The sequence below is a fragment of the Orcinus orca genome, chromosome 1 (assembly GCF_937001465.1).
Source record: "Orcinus orca chromosome 1, mOrcOrc1.1, whole genome shotgun sequence".
In the NCBI taxonomy this organism is placed as follows: domain Eukaryota; kingdom Metazoa; phylum Chordata; class Mammalia; order Artiodactyla; family Delphinidae; genus Orcinus; species Orcinus orca.
This window is the reverse complement of record NC_064559.1, coordinates 16887183-16902191: the sequence shown is the minus strand read 5'-3', so window position 1 is coordinate 16902191 and position 15009 is coordinate 16887183. Positions and strand designations below refer to the sequence as shown.

Sequence of the window (15009 nt, the reverse complement as noted above, 5' to 3'; positions counted from 1 at the left end):
ACATTTGGATTACATCGAATTTTTGGCATCTGTGAATAATGCCACTATAAACATTTGCATGCAAGTCTTTGTGTGGACATATATTTTCATCTCTCTTGTATCAATTCCCAGGAATGGGATTGTTGTGTTATATGTTAAACATGTGTTTAACTTTTTTAAGATAGGCTGTTTTCTGAGTAATGTTAGGTTCACAGCAAACTTGAGCGGGAAGTTGCCATATAAAGTCAGTCCTGCATATCCTCAGATTCTGCATCCGTGGATTCAACCAACCATGGATTCAAATATTCAAAGAAAAAAAACCCAGAAAGTTTGAAAAAGCAAAACTTGAATTTGCTGTGCATAGGCAACTGTTTACACAGCATTTATATTGCGTTAGGTATTATAGGTAATCTAGAGATGATTTAAAGTATTGGGGTGTGTGTGAAGATTATATGCAAATACTACACCATTTTCTATAAGGGATTTGAGCATCCTCGGATGCTGGTATCTGCGGGTTTGGTGGGGGGGATCTTGGAACCAATCCCCTGAGGATGCCAAGGGACGACTGTACTGTCTACACCCCTCCCACATCATTACCACCCAAAGTCCATAGTTTATATGAGGGTTCACTCTGGGTGAAATATTACACCCTACTCTCATCTTGCTTGTATGGTTTCTGAGGAACAGCTGGATGTAATTCTTATCTTTCCTTCTTTATAAGTGAGGTGTTTATCCCCTCTGCTTCTTACAAGATTTTTTATCTTTGATTTCTTGAAGTTTGAATATGATATGCCTAGGTGTAGGGGTTTTTTTCATTTTGTTTTGCTTTGTTTTGTTTTTTGGCATTTATCCTGCTTGGTGTTCTCTGAGCTTCTTGGATCTGTGATTTGGTGCCTGACATTAATTTGGGGGAAATCCTCAGTCATTGTTACTTCAAATAATTCTCCTATTCCTTTCTTTCTTGCTTCTTCTTCTGGTTTTCCCATTATGTGTATGGTAGACCTTCTGTAGTCGTCCCACCATTCTAGGACATTCTGTTACATTTTTGTCAGACTTCTTTTGCTTTGCTTTGCTTTTCCATTTTGGACATTTCTGTTGATAGATCCTTTCCTCAGCCATGTCTGGTCTCCAAATAAATCCATCAAAGACATTCTTCATTTCTGTTACAATGTTTTTGATCTCTGACATTTCTTTTTGATTTCTACTTAGAATTTCCATGTCTCTGCTGTCATTGCCCATCCATTCTTGCATGCTGTCTACTTTATCTGTTAGATGCCTTATCTTATTAATCATTGTTATTTTGAATTCCTGGTCTGATAATTGCAATACCCCTGCCGTATCAGAGTCTAGTTCTGATGCTTGCTGTGTCTCTTTCAACTGTGTTTTTTGCCTAGGTTTCCACTGGGTCTGTTTCTATATGCTTTGTGCACCAGTAGGGCCTGCTTCAGACTTTTACCTTCTAAAGGAGAATGTGAAAATCAACAGACCACATCATATGTAGAATTAAGTGCAATCTTGCAACCTTCTAGAATTTGGCCTCAATTTATCTTCACAAGCTCATTTCTGACTATAGCTTCATGCTTAAACTGGCCAAAGTGATGTTCACTGAACAGTGGCCTATGTTTTCCCACAAATATGTCTTTGATTTTACCCTTCCCTTAGCCTGGACTACCTTTCTTCCTTTTATTATTGCCAAAATTTGGGCTTCCCTGGTGGCGCAGTGGTTGAGAGACCGCCTGCCGACGCAGGGGACATGGGTTCGTGCCCCGGTCCGGGAGGATCCCACATGCCGCGGAGCCGCTGGTCGTGTGAGCCACGGCCGCTGAGCCTGCGCGTCCGGAGCAAGACAATTATTGCCAAAATTCTACCCATCTTTAGAACAAATTCAAATACTTTTTCCACACGGTTTTCTAAAGGGTATATATCTTTACCATAACTTTTGGTGTATACTTCTTTTAAACAGTTATTAAAGGACACTTACTACAGGCTGGTTGTGTTATTGTCAGTCATAAAATCATTCTCCCCATGCCCCCTCCGAGAACGGCTTGATGGGAGTGATCACTTTTTATTTATCTCTGTACCCACCTTAGATCCAGCAAAGTGTTTCTAAGTTAGAAGATGCTCAATATTTATTGAATTAAATTAGTATATGGAGAATGGTATCTTATTTAAATTTCTTCATTTTAATCAACATTTCATGAGAATATTTTAACATATAATAATGATTAGGATATCCGAATGGTTTATAAAAATCATTTGTTAACCTAATAAAGCTGGCTATATCTGGGGGCTCTGCATTTAACGTACCCCCTCTATAATTTGACTGAAGACATTTAAACATATTATTTCTTAATGGAGTGAAAGACGAGAAAAAGCATTTGTAGTTTAAAAAAAAAACAAAACTCTTGCCTTAGATAGATAAGAACCATACCAAATATATCCTTTGTGAATCCCTAATGTTTCCATGAAATTATTATTCCTTCTGGGATGCTGTATCTGAGGGTTAACATGACTGTTGTCTGTATCTGAGAAATGACCATGTTTCCTTTTAGTTCTCAGCAAGAGTAATTGAATGTAGACTATCTTACTAAACGCTGGCCTGTGACAGTGTGTTAACACTCTGTCTCCTAACGGCAGGGCAATTATTTGCGGAGTGGGATTTTTATAAATCCCCTGGCACTAGTATGTCCCGATAATTATGATGAAGAGCATTGGTCAGTGTTGATTCAGCAGTCCCCACCCCGGCAAATATTTCATTCGCAGTTCCCTGGCCCACTTCCACTTTTCTAGTTATTAGAGACCTTTACTACTCTTCTGTGCTTGCCTAGTGTCTTATATTTTAAAAGCATTTTTTACTAAAACTTAGAACTCAAACATATTTTAGACAGCCCGCCATTTAGAATTGTTCATCTCTCATGATATTCACAAAATCTGGTTCATGGGGCAAGAAAATACTTCTTTAAAATCTTTTTTTTAATTGAAGTATAGTAAAATTTACAATGTTGTGTTAGTTTCAAGGGTACAACAAAGTGATTCAGTTATACATATTATTTTCCATTATAGGTTATTTTAAGATATTGAAGGGAAAGATACTCATTATTTTATAATAACTTATAAGGGAAAATAATCTGAAAAAGAATATACATATAACTGAATCACTTTGCTGTACACCTGAAACTAACACAACATTGTAAATCAACTATACTTCAATAAAAAAATTTTTTTAAAAAATTGAGTATAGTTCCCTGTGCTATACAGTAGTTCCTCGTTGTTCACCTATTTAATATATAGTAATGTGTATTTGAAGAAAATACTTTTTGCTGTGTTATTGTCATTTGCAAAAGTAAAACTTGAATTCTCCCACGTACCCTGTAGAGTTCTTCATTCCTAGAATAAGCAGTTACTTTGAAATCATGAGAAATTACTGTTTCTAATCTGATAAAATCTGAAATTGAAGCACTAGTAATCATGCTATGGGAATTATAGGCGTACCCGGTCAAATTCTTTTTATTTTACAGAAACTCGTTTTAAAAGTAAACCTCAATAACAAAGAGAAGAGAAAAAATTAGACTTTGGCTTCCCGCAGGCAATTACAAAATAAAGGTCAGTGTATGAGTGGAAAATGACGATAAAAACATTCTTCATGAAATACAGCAGTAGATGCTCCAAATATAACAAGTATATCCATTTGTTTTCAAGTCAACTGCATTTTTTAAAGTACTTGCCCTTAGAATTCTTCAGTAGAAGAATAAAAACTGAGAAGAAAAGAGCCAACTGATATGATAGATTGTTAGAAATATGGAATGGCTCAAAATATTAATGTAATGCTAAGGGTGACCGGGTAACAAATGGTACATTTGCTCGCTGTTCAACCTGGCATAATTAATATTCTAGGTCATGCTTAAGTTCCCATGATGGAAGGTCTGAAGGGGGGAAATTCAAGAAAAATATATATCTATTATATAACTCATTGCCTTTTTTTTTTTCCTTTCATTTTGACGAGTCAGAATCATAGCCTTTAAAAAAAATCAGTGCTTTCACACCTCATTTGCTGTATTCACCACTGGGCCACCAGTCAGCAGCCGGGCCTGATACAGGGAGGTCAGTAAGAAGCTATTAGCAGAGTCCTCTCCTGAGATTTCTTGGGTCTTATTGAGTTGAATGTTAGCATGACAGTACTGCAAATAACTCAGTTGTAGGCTTCTTTTTTTTTTTTTTTTTTTTAACAGTTAGCACAGATTTCCCCATAGTGTTGGTCACTCTAGAAAATTATTGCTGAAAATGAAGTCCCCAAAGCTAGCTTGGCATTAGCCCTCCTAAGTTGTGAAAAATGTGAAAACGGAAAAATATGTCATAGTCCCCGAGGATTAACTTTGTCTTCTGTGACTCATAGTAATACTTTTTAAAAAATCCATAGCAAACCATTATTCACAAAGTGGCTTACAAATTAATGAAATATAGCAATTGAGATAATAGTTCGGGTTGTTTTGTTAACTTAAAGAAATAATAATTAAATGGATACTATATTAATGTAAGTAGATAGGGTCTCTGCTTGCTGTAGGGATTGAGGGGGGCTGGACCGTTTTCATTGACAAAAGTTAGCCAAATGTATTAAATTAATTTCTAAAATACTGACACCTTGAAGATTTTAAATGATACATTTTCCATTCAATTAAAATATATTTTCTATCTATATATGATTTAAATTGCAAAGAGAATACACATGAGGAGATCTCCATATAGGTTGCAAAATATAATTTAAGAAAGCTATCATGTCTACTGATCTATTTGCATTTCCCATCTAGCCTATGTATACATGTGCATGCAAATGTGAAGGAGATCAAGGAAGATTTCTAATGGGGGTAAAGTTAATAGCTGGTAGCAGTTATTCAGGTAGATAGATATTTTTAAATGGTAAATTATAATCTAGTTATATTGTATGCATTTTACCATTTTAATCTGTAAGATTATGGAAATGATAAACTAACAGACTTCAGTTAATTAGGTCATCACTAAACAGAACGGTATTCTCTTATATCTCTTTCATAGACTATGTAGATTTAGTTCTATTTTATGTCAGAATAGTCTTTTTAGTATAAAATTTATTGTTTTTCTCTCATTACAATTGATATAGTCTCATCTTAGAAAATCACCCTAAAAATCATCTTAAAAATTACCATCCACTTAAAAATTACTGTTCACCAAAAGCTATTTTGAATACATATGTGTATTAATTTTCTTACGTTAACATCATTAAAAATATCTGTTTACGTGTCCACCTTGTTCTGTATTTAGTATTATAGTAAGAGAACGTTAACATGACATTAAAAACGGCTTATACAATGCCTATAATGTTTCCAATACTTTTATCTTATGTAAATTGTATAGGGAAAAAAGTCTCAAAGAAGAGCCAATCCAAGAAAAAATTTAAATAGGTAAATATATTTACATTAACTTTTTCCTTAGCGTAGGAAAAACTTGAATTGGAGATGACTCAGTGGGTCTGTGATAATTTAGTTCTAGATCACAATGTATTCAAAAGCAAATTAAACCTGAAGTGTTAAGAAAGATGAAAAGGATATAATCTATAATTTTGAAGGAAGTCAATCAGATTTTGAAATAAACTCCAACATTTTACTAAAATATTTATGTGGCTTGAGAAAGTAAGAGTAAAATAGAGACTTTATGGGCCTTTCTGAACAGTGCATTGTTTTTCTACATAAGCATTTAGCATTCATTTTTTGAGTGTCTACTGTATGTTAAGAACTTTGCTAAGCCCTGGAGATGCAAAAATACCTAAAATAGAGTCCCTGTGCTCCAGCGGCTTGCTTAGGGAAGATGGACACACACAAAGATAATTTTGAAACAATGTAATAAATAGTGTGATAGAGTTGTCCCCAGGCTATTAAGGAAGCATTGGGGATAGGACACGGAATCTAGCCTGAGTTGGTATTAGATAGAGGTTTATACTTACTGAGGAGTTAGGCTAGAAATATAAAATTTCCTAGGATAGTTTTTCAAAGACAACTACCATAGGTAGTCATAATACTTTGGACTTGCTTATTCCAAGAGGTAAATATAACAACCAGAAATATTTATGGGTATGATGGTGGCATGAGAGAAAAGCACATTTTTAGGAAAAAACAGAGAGGTTTAATGGATACATTCTTTACATTAGTCTAGAATGTCTACAGAGCAACTAAACAAGTCATCCTATCGTTTAAAATATAGCTTTTCTTTATGAATATGCATTTGTATATAGGAAAGGAATAAAAATATAGTTCTAAGCAGTTTATATATTCAAAGATCATTGAATTTTCAGAGAGTGGAATGTGCTAAACCTGAATTTAACATTTATCCTGCATACATCTATTGAACCTCCATTGCATAGCAGTCACTGTGTTAAATAAGTCTGGACTATTTTGACGCAGTGTGTGACAAGGTCAGTGATAGACAGCAAGGGTAATGTGATGATATAGAAATAATGCTCCTAACCATGTGAATGCAACTCATTAAATACAGGGTGTTATTTTGAATGATTGTATACATATGTATACACATACATACATATACACACATGTATGTTTGTATATTATATATATATACATATACCAGTTTATTATTTTAAAGAACTTAAAATGGTGGCCATTAATTAGGCTGTATAATGAATAATCTTTCAAATAATCAAATATTTATTAAATTCATACTTTGTACCTGAAACTGGTTCAAGCATTATATATTTGAGTTTGTGTGAGTGAACGTATAACTTACAGAGCTGGTTAAGTATACATATACATAGTTAATGGTTAGAATACAAAATGAATGCCTTAAGGTCCTGTTATTTTTTTCTCAAATACAATTATATCAAATATGCCATGTGTAGCAGATAGAAACTATGGTTTCTATTAGTTGTTTTTAACATGTTTAGTCTTCAACCATGAATCATTCTGAAATTGTTGGTCTGGAGACAAAGTATATTTTGTAATATCCTTAGACTAAGGTCCTCCTCTAGTTAAGAACTAGAGTTGTAGTTTAACATAGTCCTTAAACATATGAAAATTTGTATGGTGCAATTTTATCTTCCCTTTATTCTATGTGAAAATGAAGGATAAAAATCAAAATGATGGGCTTCCCTGGTGGCGCAGTGGTTGAGAGTCCGCCTAACGATGCAGGGGACACGGGTTCGTGCCCCGGTCCGGGAAGATCCCACATGCCGCGGAGCGGCTGGGCCCGTGAGCCATGGCCGCTGAGCCTGCGCATCCGGAGCCTGTGCTCCGCAACGGGAGAGGTCCCGACAGTGAGAGGCCCAGGCCCGCGTACCGCAAAAAAAAAAAATAAAATAAAAATAAAAAAATAATCAAAATGATATTGTTCTTTAGGTTCCAGGTATATACAACTCACCTTTCAGAAAAGATCCTGATCCATGGGAGTTGCGGTTACAGCAGGCAAAGCCTTTAACACACCGAAGACCTAAAGTGAAGACGAAGCACTCCGTCAGCCTTAGCAGCTGGCTGGCTTGCACAAGTGCCCGGTCCTTTTCTCGGTCTGGAACTCTGCCACCCATTGATAGGAAACGATGTCAGGTACTCATTAGTCTTTTTTTTTTTTTCAGTTTAACTTTTCTGTCTTCGTACTTTTATTATTCACTTTTTTCTTTTTTATTGGAGTATAGTTGCTTTACAATGTTGTGTTAGCTTCTGCTGTACAATGAAGTGAATCAGCTATATGTATACATACATAAGAATTGTGTCAGTGATCGTATTCTGTTTTTTTAAAAAAAGTTATTGTTTTGTCTTTGTGGAACGAAAAGAAAATTATTTTTTTACAGAATCTAATTTTTTTTTTTTTTCCGCTGTGCTGTGCAGCTTGTGGGATCTTAGTTCCCTGACCAGGGATTGAATCTGGTCCATGGCAGTGACAGCGCCGAGTCCTAACCACTGGACTGCCAGGGAATTCCCCAGAATCTAATTTTAAATAATAAAAATGAAGTACATTTAAAATATATATCAAAGAAATAAATATTTCCTTGGCATTGAATTTTATTGTTCTGGGTGTGAAATTAACACGTAGGATGTTTGGCTAGGATGTAGCCTTTTTATGTAACAATACTGTAATAACTGTGCTTGTTATAACCTGTTGTTGCTAGAAAAATCCTATGTATTATCAAATTTATCTAATTTAGCCTCTCATCTGGTGGTTCATATGATTCTATACATTTGTAAACATAATTTGCATGGGAGTCATTTAAAAAGTATAAGCTGGAGAATTAAAGAGGGCCCAAAACAATGCAAAACTCAAGCAAAGACAAAATCTTCACTATGGATTAGAATATAGCATGATTGGCAAATGACTTCCTAGGGCTAAAGGGTGGAGTGGGATGGCTTGTGATGATTGTCACTGTCCTAGAAGTTCCAGAGAGCAACACTTCTGTCACCCCCAGAACTGCTGCCTCTTAGCTTCTTACACAGGCTTGCCTCTGTGTATCTATTGCTGTATAATAAATTATATTACATTTATGTATAAAGCCTGATGGCTTAAACCAACACACGTTTCTTTTCTCACAGTTTCGGTGGGTCAGCGTTGTGGGTACAGCTTAGGTGAGTGCCTCTGACTCAAGATCTCTCATGAAGTTGCAGCCAAGGTGTCAGCCGGGACCATGATTTCATATAAAAGCTTAGCTGTGGAGGAAGGAGAGGAGGGTAGGGAGATCCTCTAGTAGGGTCACTCACATGGTTGGTTGTTTTCCTGTCTCTGTCTCTCCTCCCTCAGTCTCTATAGCGCTCCCCTCCCTGGAGGAGGAAGTGCCAAGCTTCTAATCACTTGGTCTTTCTGGTGACCAGTCTCACCCAGAGGCTATCTAGGGACTCCAGCCTAAGTCACCTTATTAGCTTAAACTCAGGTGTATTCTTGTTATGAGTAACAAAAGATACTCCTATCATCGGGAAATTGCAAAGGTTTTAGGAGCTCTGTGCCAGGAACCAGGGACAAAGACCAAATATATATATATATTTTTTCGTACGCGGGCCTCTCACTGTTGTGGCCTCTCCCCTTGCGGAGCACAGGCTCCGGACGCACAGGCCCAGCAGCCATGGCTCACGGGCCCAGCCGCTCCGTGGCACATGGGATCTTCCCGGACCGGGGCGCAAACCCGTGTCCCCTGCATCAGCAGGCAGACTCTCAACCACTGTGCCACCAGGGAAGCCCTATATTTCTTATTATACCCACAATGGTGTAAATATAAAGACACATGGAAAATACATACACATTTATATAAAGGTATACATTCATATGTATGGGGAATACACATCTGTATGGAAGATTTTATATGTGTATATATACATACACATATACATATACAGGTACACATACCCACATGCATACTCGTAAGGTACATTTATCTAACATACCACAAAATAATTATCCCTGCTAATTGTTTCCTTTCCCTTTCCTTCTTTCCCCATCTCCTTCCTCCTTACCCCTGGTCGTCCTCCCCCACCCCCATTATATCCTCTCATCCTTCTTTTCCTTCTTTCTCTTATTTTTCCTTCTTTCCCATCTTCTCTTCCCACCTTCTCTCTTATCATCTTTGACTTCTTCCTTTCTCCCTTCCTTCCCACTTTTTTTTTTTCTTTCCTTTCCTGTTTTCACAGAATGGGATTCTTAATGTGGTTTTCTTTGACTGAACCCCATTTCCTGTACTTATCTATAATAAAAAGGTACCCACATCACTGGGGACATTTGATATTATATATACTACAGTCCAAATGATACTATTTATACTCTAACAGTCTGTCTGCACTTGTGAGGTGAATTTCTTAAATGTGTGAGACAATAATAGCAAGTTTAAAAGTTTTTTCACTATTATTTAAGCTTTGAGAAAAGTTTATAAATACAAGATGACTCTAATGTGGGTTATTAAAAATATAGAAGAATATAAGTATATTTGACTCATAATTGGACTTGACTGAAGGCAAAGAAAGTCAAATATTGGAGAACTGTAGCTAAGAGCCCACGAAGTCTCATAGGTTCAGGTTGAATCCTGAATGGTCTACAGCTTCTAGGAATTAGTATTTGGAAATGAGTACAATGAGCAGAGTGAAATTTGGGATGCTACCTCATTCCAGGTATGATTGGTATAAGTGATCACTTGAGATCTAAGAGTCTATCCACAGAAATAGAAGTCAACAGAAGCTTTGACATAAGAGAACCTTGACAGTAGAGGCCAAGTTTGCTGACTAGGAAGGTGGTCCATTAAGCTCAAAGGCAAGACATTAATTGTCTAAGATATAAATGTATGGATCAGGCACTGAAACATAGAAAATAGACATAGACATAGAAAAATGGACATTCTTAAGGAGGATTGTGGTCATGAAGATTATAGTTAATGAAAAAAGAAGAGTGGGTCTATTTTATTCTAAATTTTGCTGCTTAAGTAGGGCTTCCTCTTTCATTTCCTAATCTTGTTGGAAATAGCAAGTTCCAGAACAAGTAGTGGAGTAAGCCTCAAATGGGTGCGTGTTATATTGATACATCAACAAAGGTCAGACGACAGAGATTGGCCACCAAGAAGACTTTATTCCTTGTGAATGCAGGCCCCTTCAAAGTCATAGCCTTGGTCTTTCGTTTATATACTTGATGCTACTACTGTTCAAAATCTTTTTCAAACTCCTCTAGAAACTAAAAGTAAGAGCAGTAAGATAATAATAAAGCTAGGAGTACAATTTTTGCATATTTACTAGGTTCTAAGTACAATGCTAAGAGTGTTACTTATATTGTCTTATGTATCTTAAGGGCAATTTTGTGAGATAGTTATTATTCCATCTTACATACGAGGAGAAGAGGTCTAGAGAAGTAATTTGCCCCTAATAACACAACCAAATATTATTTTGCAAACCACAGAATTTGTCAAAGTGAAAGATTAAAAATCTATAGAAAATATCCTCTTTTGATTTCTTAATCCTGAACTTGGAATCATGTTACTGTATCTTTAAAAAGTAAAGTTCCAATAAAAATCCATTAACTACTTTCAAATATAGCAATCCTCCTATCCAGCTGTGAAAAGTACTAGATGATACTTATTTGCCATTTGTGTTATTTACGGTCCATGACTTTTATGGTAACTGGTTCCTATTATTGGTTTCTATTAATGTAAAACATAAGTGAATATAAATGAGGCGTGAATCATTTCTTTTTATTAGCCCCCCAGTCTTCACTCAGTGCTTGCAGTAACTCCAGCTGCGTCTTGTTAGTGATAACCTATTTAAAGAAGAGATCTTTAAGGACAAGGGATATGATTAGAAATCTTTGTCTATTTTATATCACTTCTCTCCTGCACAACAAAGGTGGCAAAAACAAAATGTAATCGATGGCACAGCAAAATCTCGAGCCACCTCTGATTTGTATTGTGTTTCATATGATACTAACTAGATAACCAGTGGGTTCTAGTAACTAATATAAGTAACTACTAATTTAAAGGTGGAATATGTTGTAAACCCCTTCACACCATTGCAACTTATGAACTTTGCTATATGTTTGTGTCATTAAATGGTCGCTATTGTATCAGAGTTATTAAGCAATAGAATTTAGAATTTAAATAAAAACACTTAAAATAATTTAAAATATGGCCCTTCTATATTTTGGAGGAGGCCACCAGTTAAATGTAAGATTTGGCATTCACCTAAAAGCTTTATTTTAATGAAAAAAAAAACTTGCCGTCTGATTTCTATCTATTTGAAAACTGTGCCCAGGGTCTTTTCTAATATTTTTGCTTACTCAAAATGGGAGCGAATTCTTTTTAAATTATAAGAAACGTGCTTTTTAAAATTAGAAAACAAAGCAACTCTTATAACTACAAGTTAACTAGTTCTAGCATGAAAACTCTTTTGATGTAAGTGGGGAAAATTCTGCCTAATTTAAAACATTTTTAGTATAATCACTTGCACTTGTGTGAACGTTTCTTGAAGATGTGGTGCTCTTACTTCATGTGTTTTCTAATTCAGAGAAGAATAAGTTGTTCTTTAAAAACAACCTAGTAAATACTACTTGTTATTCTTTGTAGATATTCAGTAGCCTTGGTCATAAATCACAAGCTATCTACCTCATCCTTTCTTGTCAGGGACCCTTCCGCGATGTCGCTGAAGTGTGGGAACAGCGCTACAAGCCTCTGGAACCGACTCTGCGAGTGGCCGAACCGATGGATGGGCTAAATGAGGCCAGAGCACAGCTCCAGAGACAGGAATGGACGCGAAATGTGAATGACAATATGTGAGTTCTTAGCTTAAAAGAAGTAGCTGTACCATGTTTGGTGCCTGAAGTATTTTTAATATTTTCTATTTCCTAGTATTGTAGAGAATCTTTTATTTGTGAGAAAAGGAAGAACCACCCCTGACCTATTCAGAAGCAACCATTTTTCAATATGCAAGTGTTTTAGATAAGGTCGATATTGACGATGATATTGATTTTATACACATACACACACACACACATACACACATACATACATATTACTCAAAGGAAAAAAGGAAAGAATGAATGGCATTTCACGGGGATAAGTGACCACTATCCATGCATCTGCGAAGATAATTTCCCTAATTATCCAGTGAAAGTATTCATATTTCTGATGCTTCTATAATAAGATCCAACAGAACAAAAACATTTTTCTTAAAGTGAACTAAATTTTATTTGGATACATTGATATGGCATTGTAGTTTTAATAAATCAGGTACAATGAAAGAGTTTAGTTTCTTCACCACTGAGGAAGATGATTGAGAAAGATAAAGGGCAATCTAAGAGCATATGCAATTTTAAATTATTATATTAGCATCACTGATTTGGGTCTCAATTCATACATCTTTCTCCAAGGTACTTCCTCTCTCTTCAGGCATTTGTCATCAATAGTTATATGTAATTTATAAACAGACAATTTAAAATCTAGAAAAGCTTTTAAAAATTATTATTATTCTATAAGATATCTTGTAATTATCTTTGTAATATATCATAATAATTATTTACTATTATATATACTAAATAATAAAAAGGCAATTATATTATTCTAATCTAAATTATTATAATTTTAATGTTATGTATTATAAATAATTATATGTCAACTACAACATATAAACCACAGTTACTTATTTATATAATATAGACTATGCACTAATCATCATATTACATATGTTATATAATAATAATTCCAAAATACATTACAAAGTATGTTTTGTTATATAAAGAAATTAGAATTACCTCTTATCCAGCATGGTGGATTTTGGATAGTTTTGTCAGTCAGAAGGGATATATAATATGCTTTATTTTAATCATACATTTCTGAAGAGACTCTTGAAAAATAAAGATTTTTGAACAAACTCATATGAAAGATAAAATTGGCAAGTATCTCAAGTAATTTTCATAAAGTTTTTCATTTTATAGCAATTACTTGAAGTGAGATATTAGCTATAGAGTGTTCAGCATATTCTTTCAATAATTGAATGAGTTACCCAACACATAATGAATAAGAAAATAAGAAACATTTTTTTCCAATTATTTTGGGGAGGTAGATTTCTTTTAGTAAAGAGATTATAGAAGATTAGTGCTGCTCGACTTAGTCAAGCAAAATGTGCAATTTAGTGATGAATATCAAAAGAGTTATATTATTCAGAATTATTTTTCTATTTTCAGTGATGCCAAGGTTTATGAAATAACAAAATTAACTTCTCAAATAGTTGACCACATTGATATTGCTACAGAAATCACTGTGTATAAAAGATACTGAAGTATCCTTTCTTAGTATTTTCCTTGGTAAACCTAGAAAGAGCAGATATCAACGTTAGCCCCAAAGAAAGGCGCTCAACTTTTACTTTCTGTGGAATACTTGTAAATACCTTCAACCTCTACAGTGTTGCTGATGACCCTTCACCTTGAAACTTTCAGACTGAAAAGCGCTTTTAGGATAACCAACCAATCAGGAGCAAACCAAGTTGGGAATGCTAAAGAAATTACTTACAGATTTGAAGCTATCATGTTTTTAGTGAAGAGGCTAAGCAATGGGTTTTAACAGCCAGCCTATGGATAATCCACTTTTTCAGAGAACTGAAACTATTATTTTGTAGCTTCTTCTGAATCCATTTTGGTTTCCATATACTGGATAACATAAATGTATCTTGTGAGGCAAAAGAAATGTTAGAAATTTAGGTTTTATATCTTTCAGATAATAATTTTGTGATAGAAATTAGGCCAAAAGTCTACTTTTATCACAGAGATGCATGGTTTATTAATGAGAAGGATCGTTATTGGCCACGTTACCAATTTCATCTGTAAGGAATTGAGGGCAGTGCCTTTGCCATCCAAGGGCCTTAACTAGGAACCCTCTATCTAAAGCCAGGAAGGTAGAGCTTTTTATTTCTAACCTTAAGGATTCAAAATGTGGCCTTATATCTGAGGATATGACACATTTAGCTATTTTGTTTCCATACCTTTATGAAAATTGCACTGTGGTGATAGTAGAAGGTTGGGCTTTGGAACTAGATCTGTGTGAGCTCAAATCTAGACTGCATTACACAACAGCAGTATAATCTTGGGTAAGTAACTTAGCCAGCCTGAGCCTCTGTTTCCCTGTCTGTAAAATGGGGAGAGAAATGTTATCTTAAAGGTTGTAATGAGGATTGAATGAGATAATGAGTATAAAGTACCAAGAACATAGCAGAGTTTTAATAGAAGATAATTATCATCATGTTTAGTATCTGCTACAAGCATAATAATTCTGCATCTAAGACATCAAACTGTGGGTAGGAAACCACAGATTCCACAGATGGGCTGGATTTTATCTACTAGCCCTGGGAACCAGAAGTTAAGGAGGACCACGGGCAGAGCTCTCATAGGCCACTCATAGAAGATTTCTTATTAAGGTTCTGAAAGACAGATTTTTCTGAATGTGTTAGTTTGCTAGGGCTGCCGTAACAAAATACTATAAACTAGATGGCTTGCACAACAGAAATTACTGTCTTATGGTTCTGGAGGCTAAAGTCCTGGATCAAC

At 35.2% G+C, this 15009-nt stretch overlaps 1 protein-coding gene across 3 annotated transcripts in view; it reads left to right on the top strand.

Moving 5' to 3' along the window:
* The window catches only part of SPATA17 (spermatogenesis associated 17), a 195441-nt gene that overhangs the window by 111069 nt on the left and 69363 nt on the right, over positions 1-15009 (top strand). For all 3 annotated transcript variants that reach the window (XM_033430459.2, XM_033430458.2, XM_004271030.3), the window contains 2 exons: positions 7359-7562; positions 12095-12243. In XM_033430459.2, coding sequence (XP_033286350.1) covers positions 7359-7562; positions 12095-12243 — 353 coding nt within the window. The remainder of the gene's footprint in view (positions 1-7358; positions 7563-12094; positions 12244-15009) is intronic.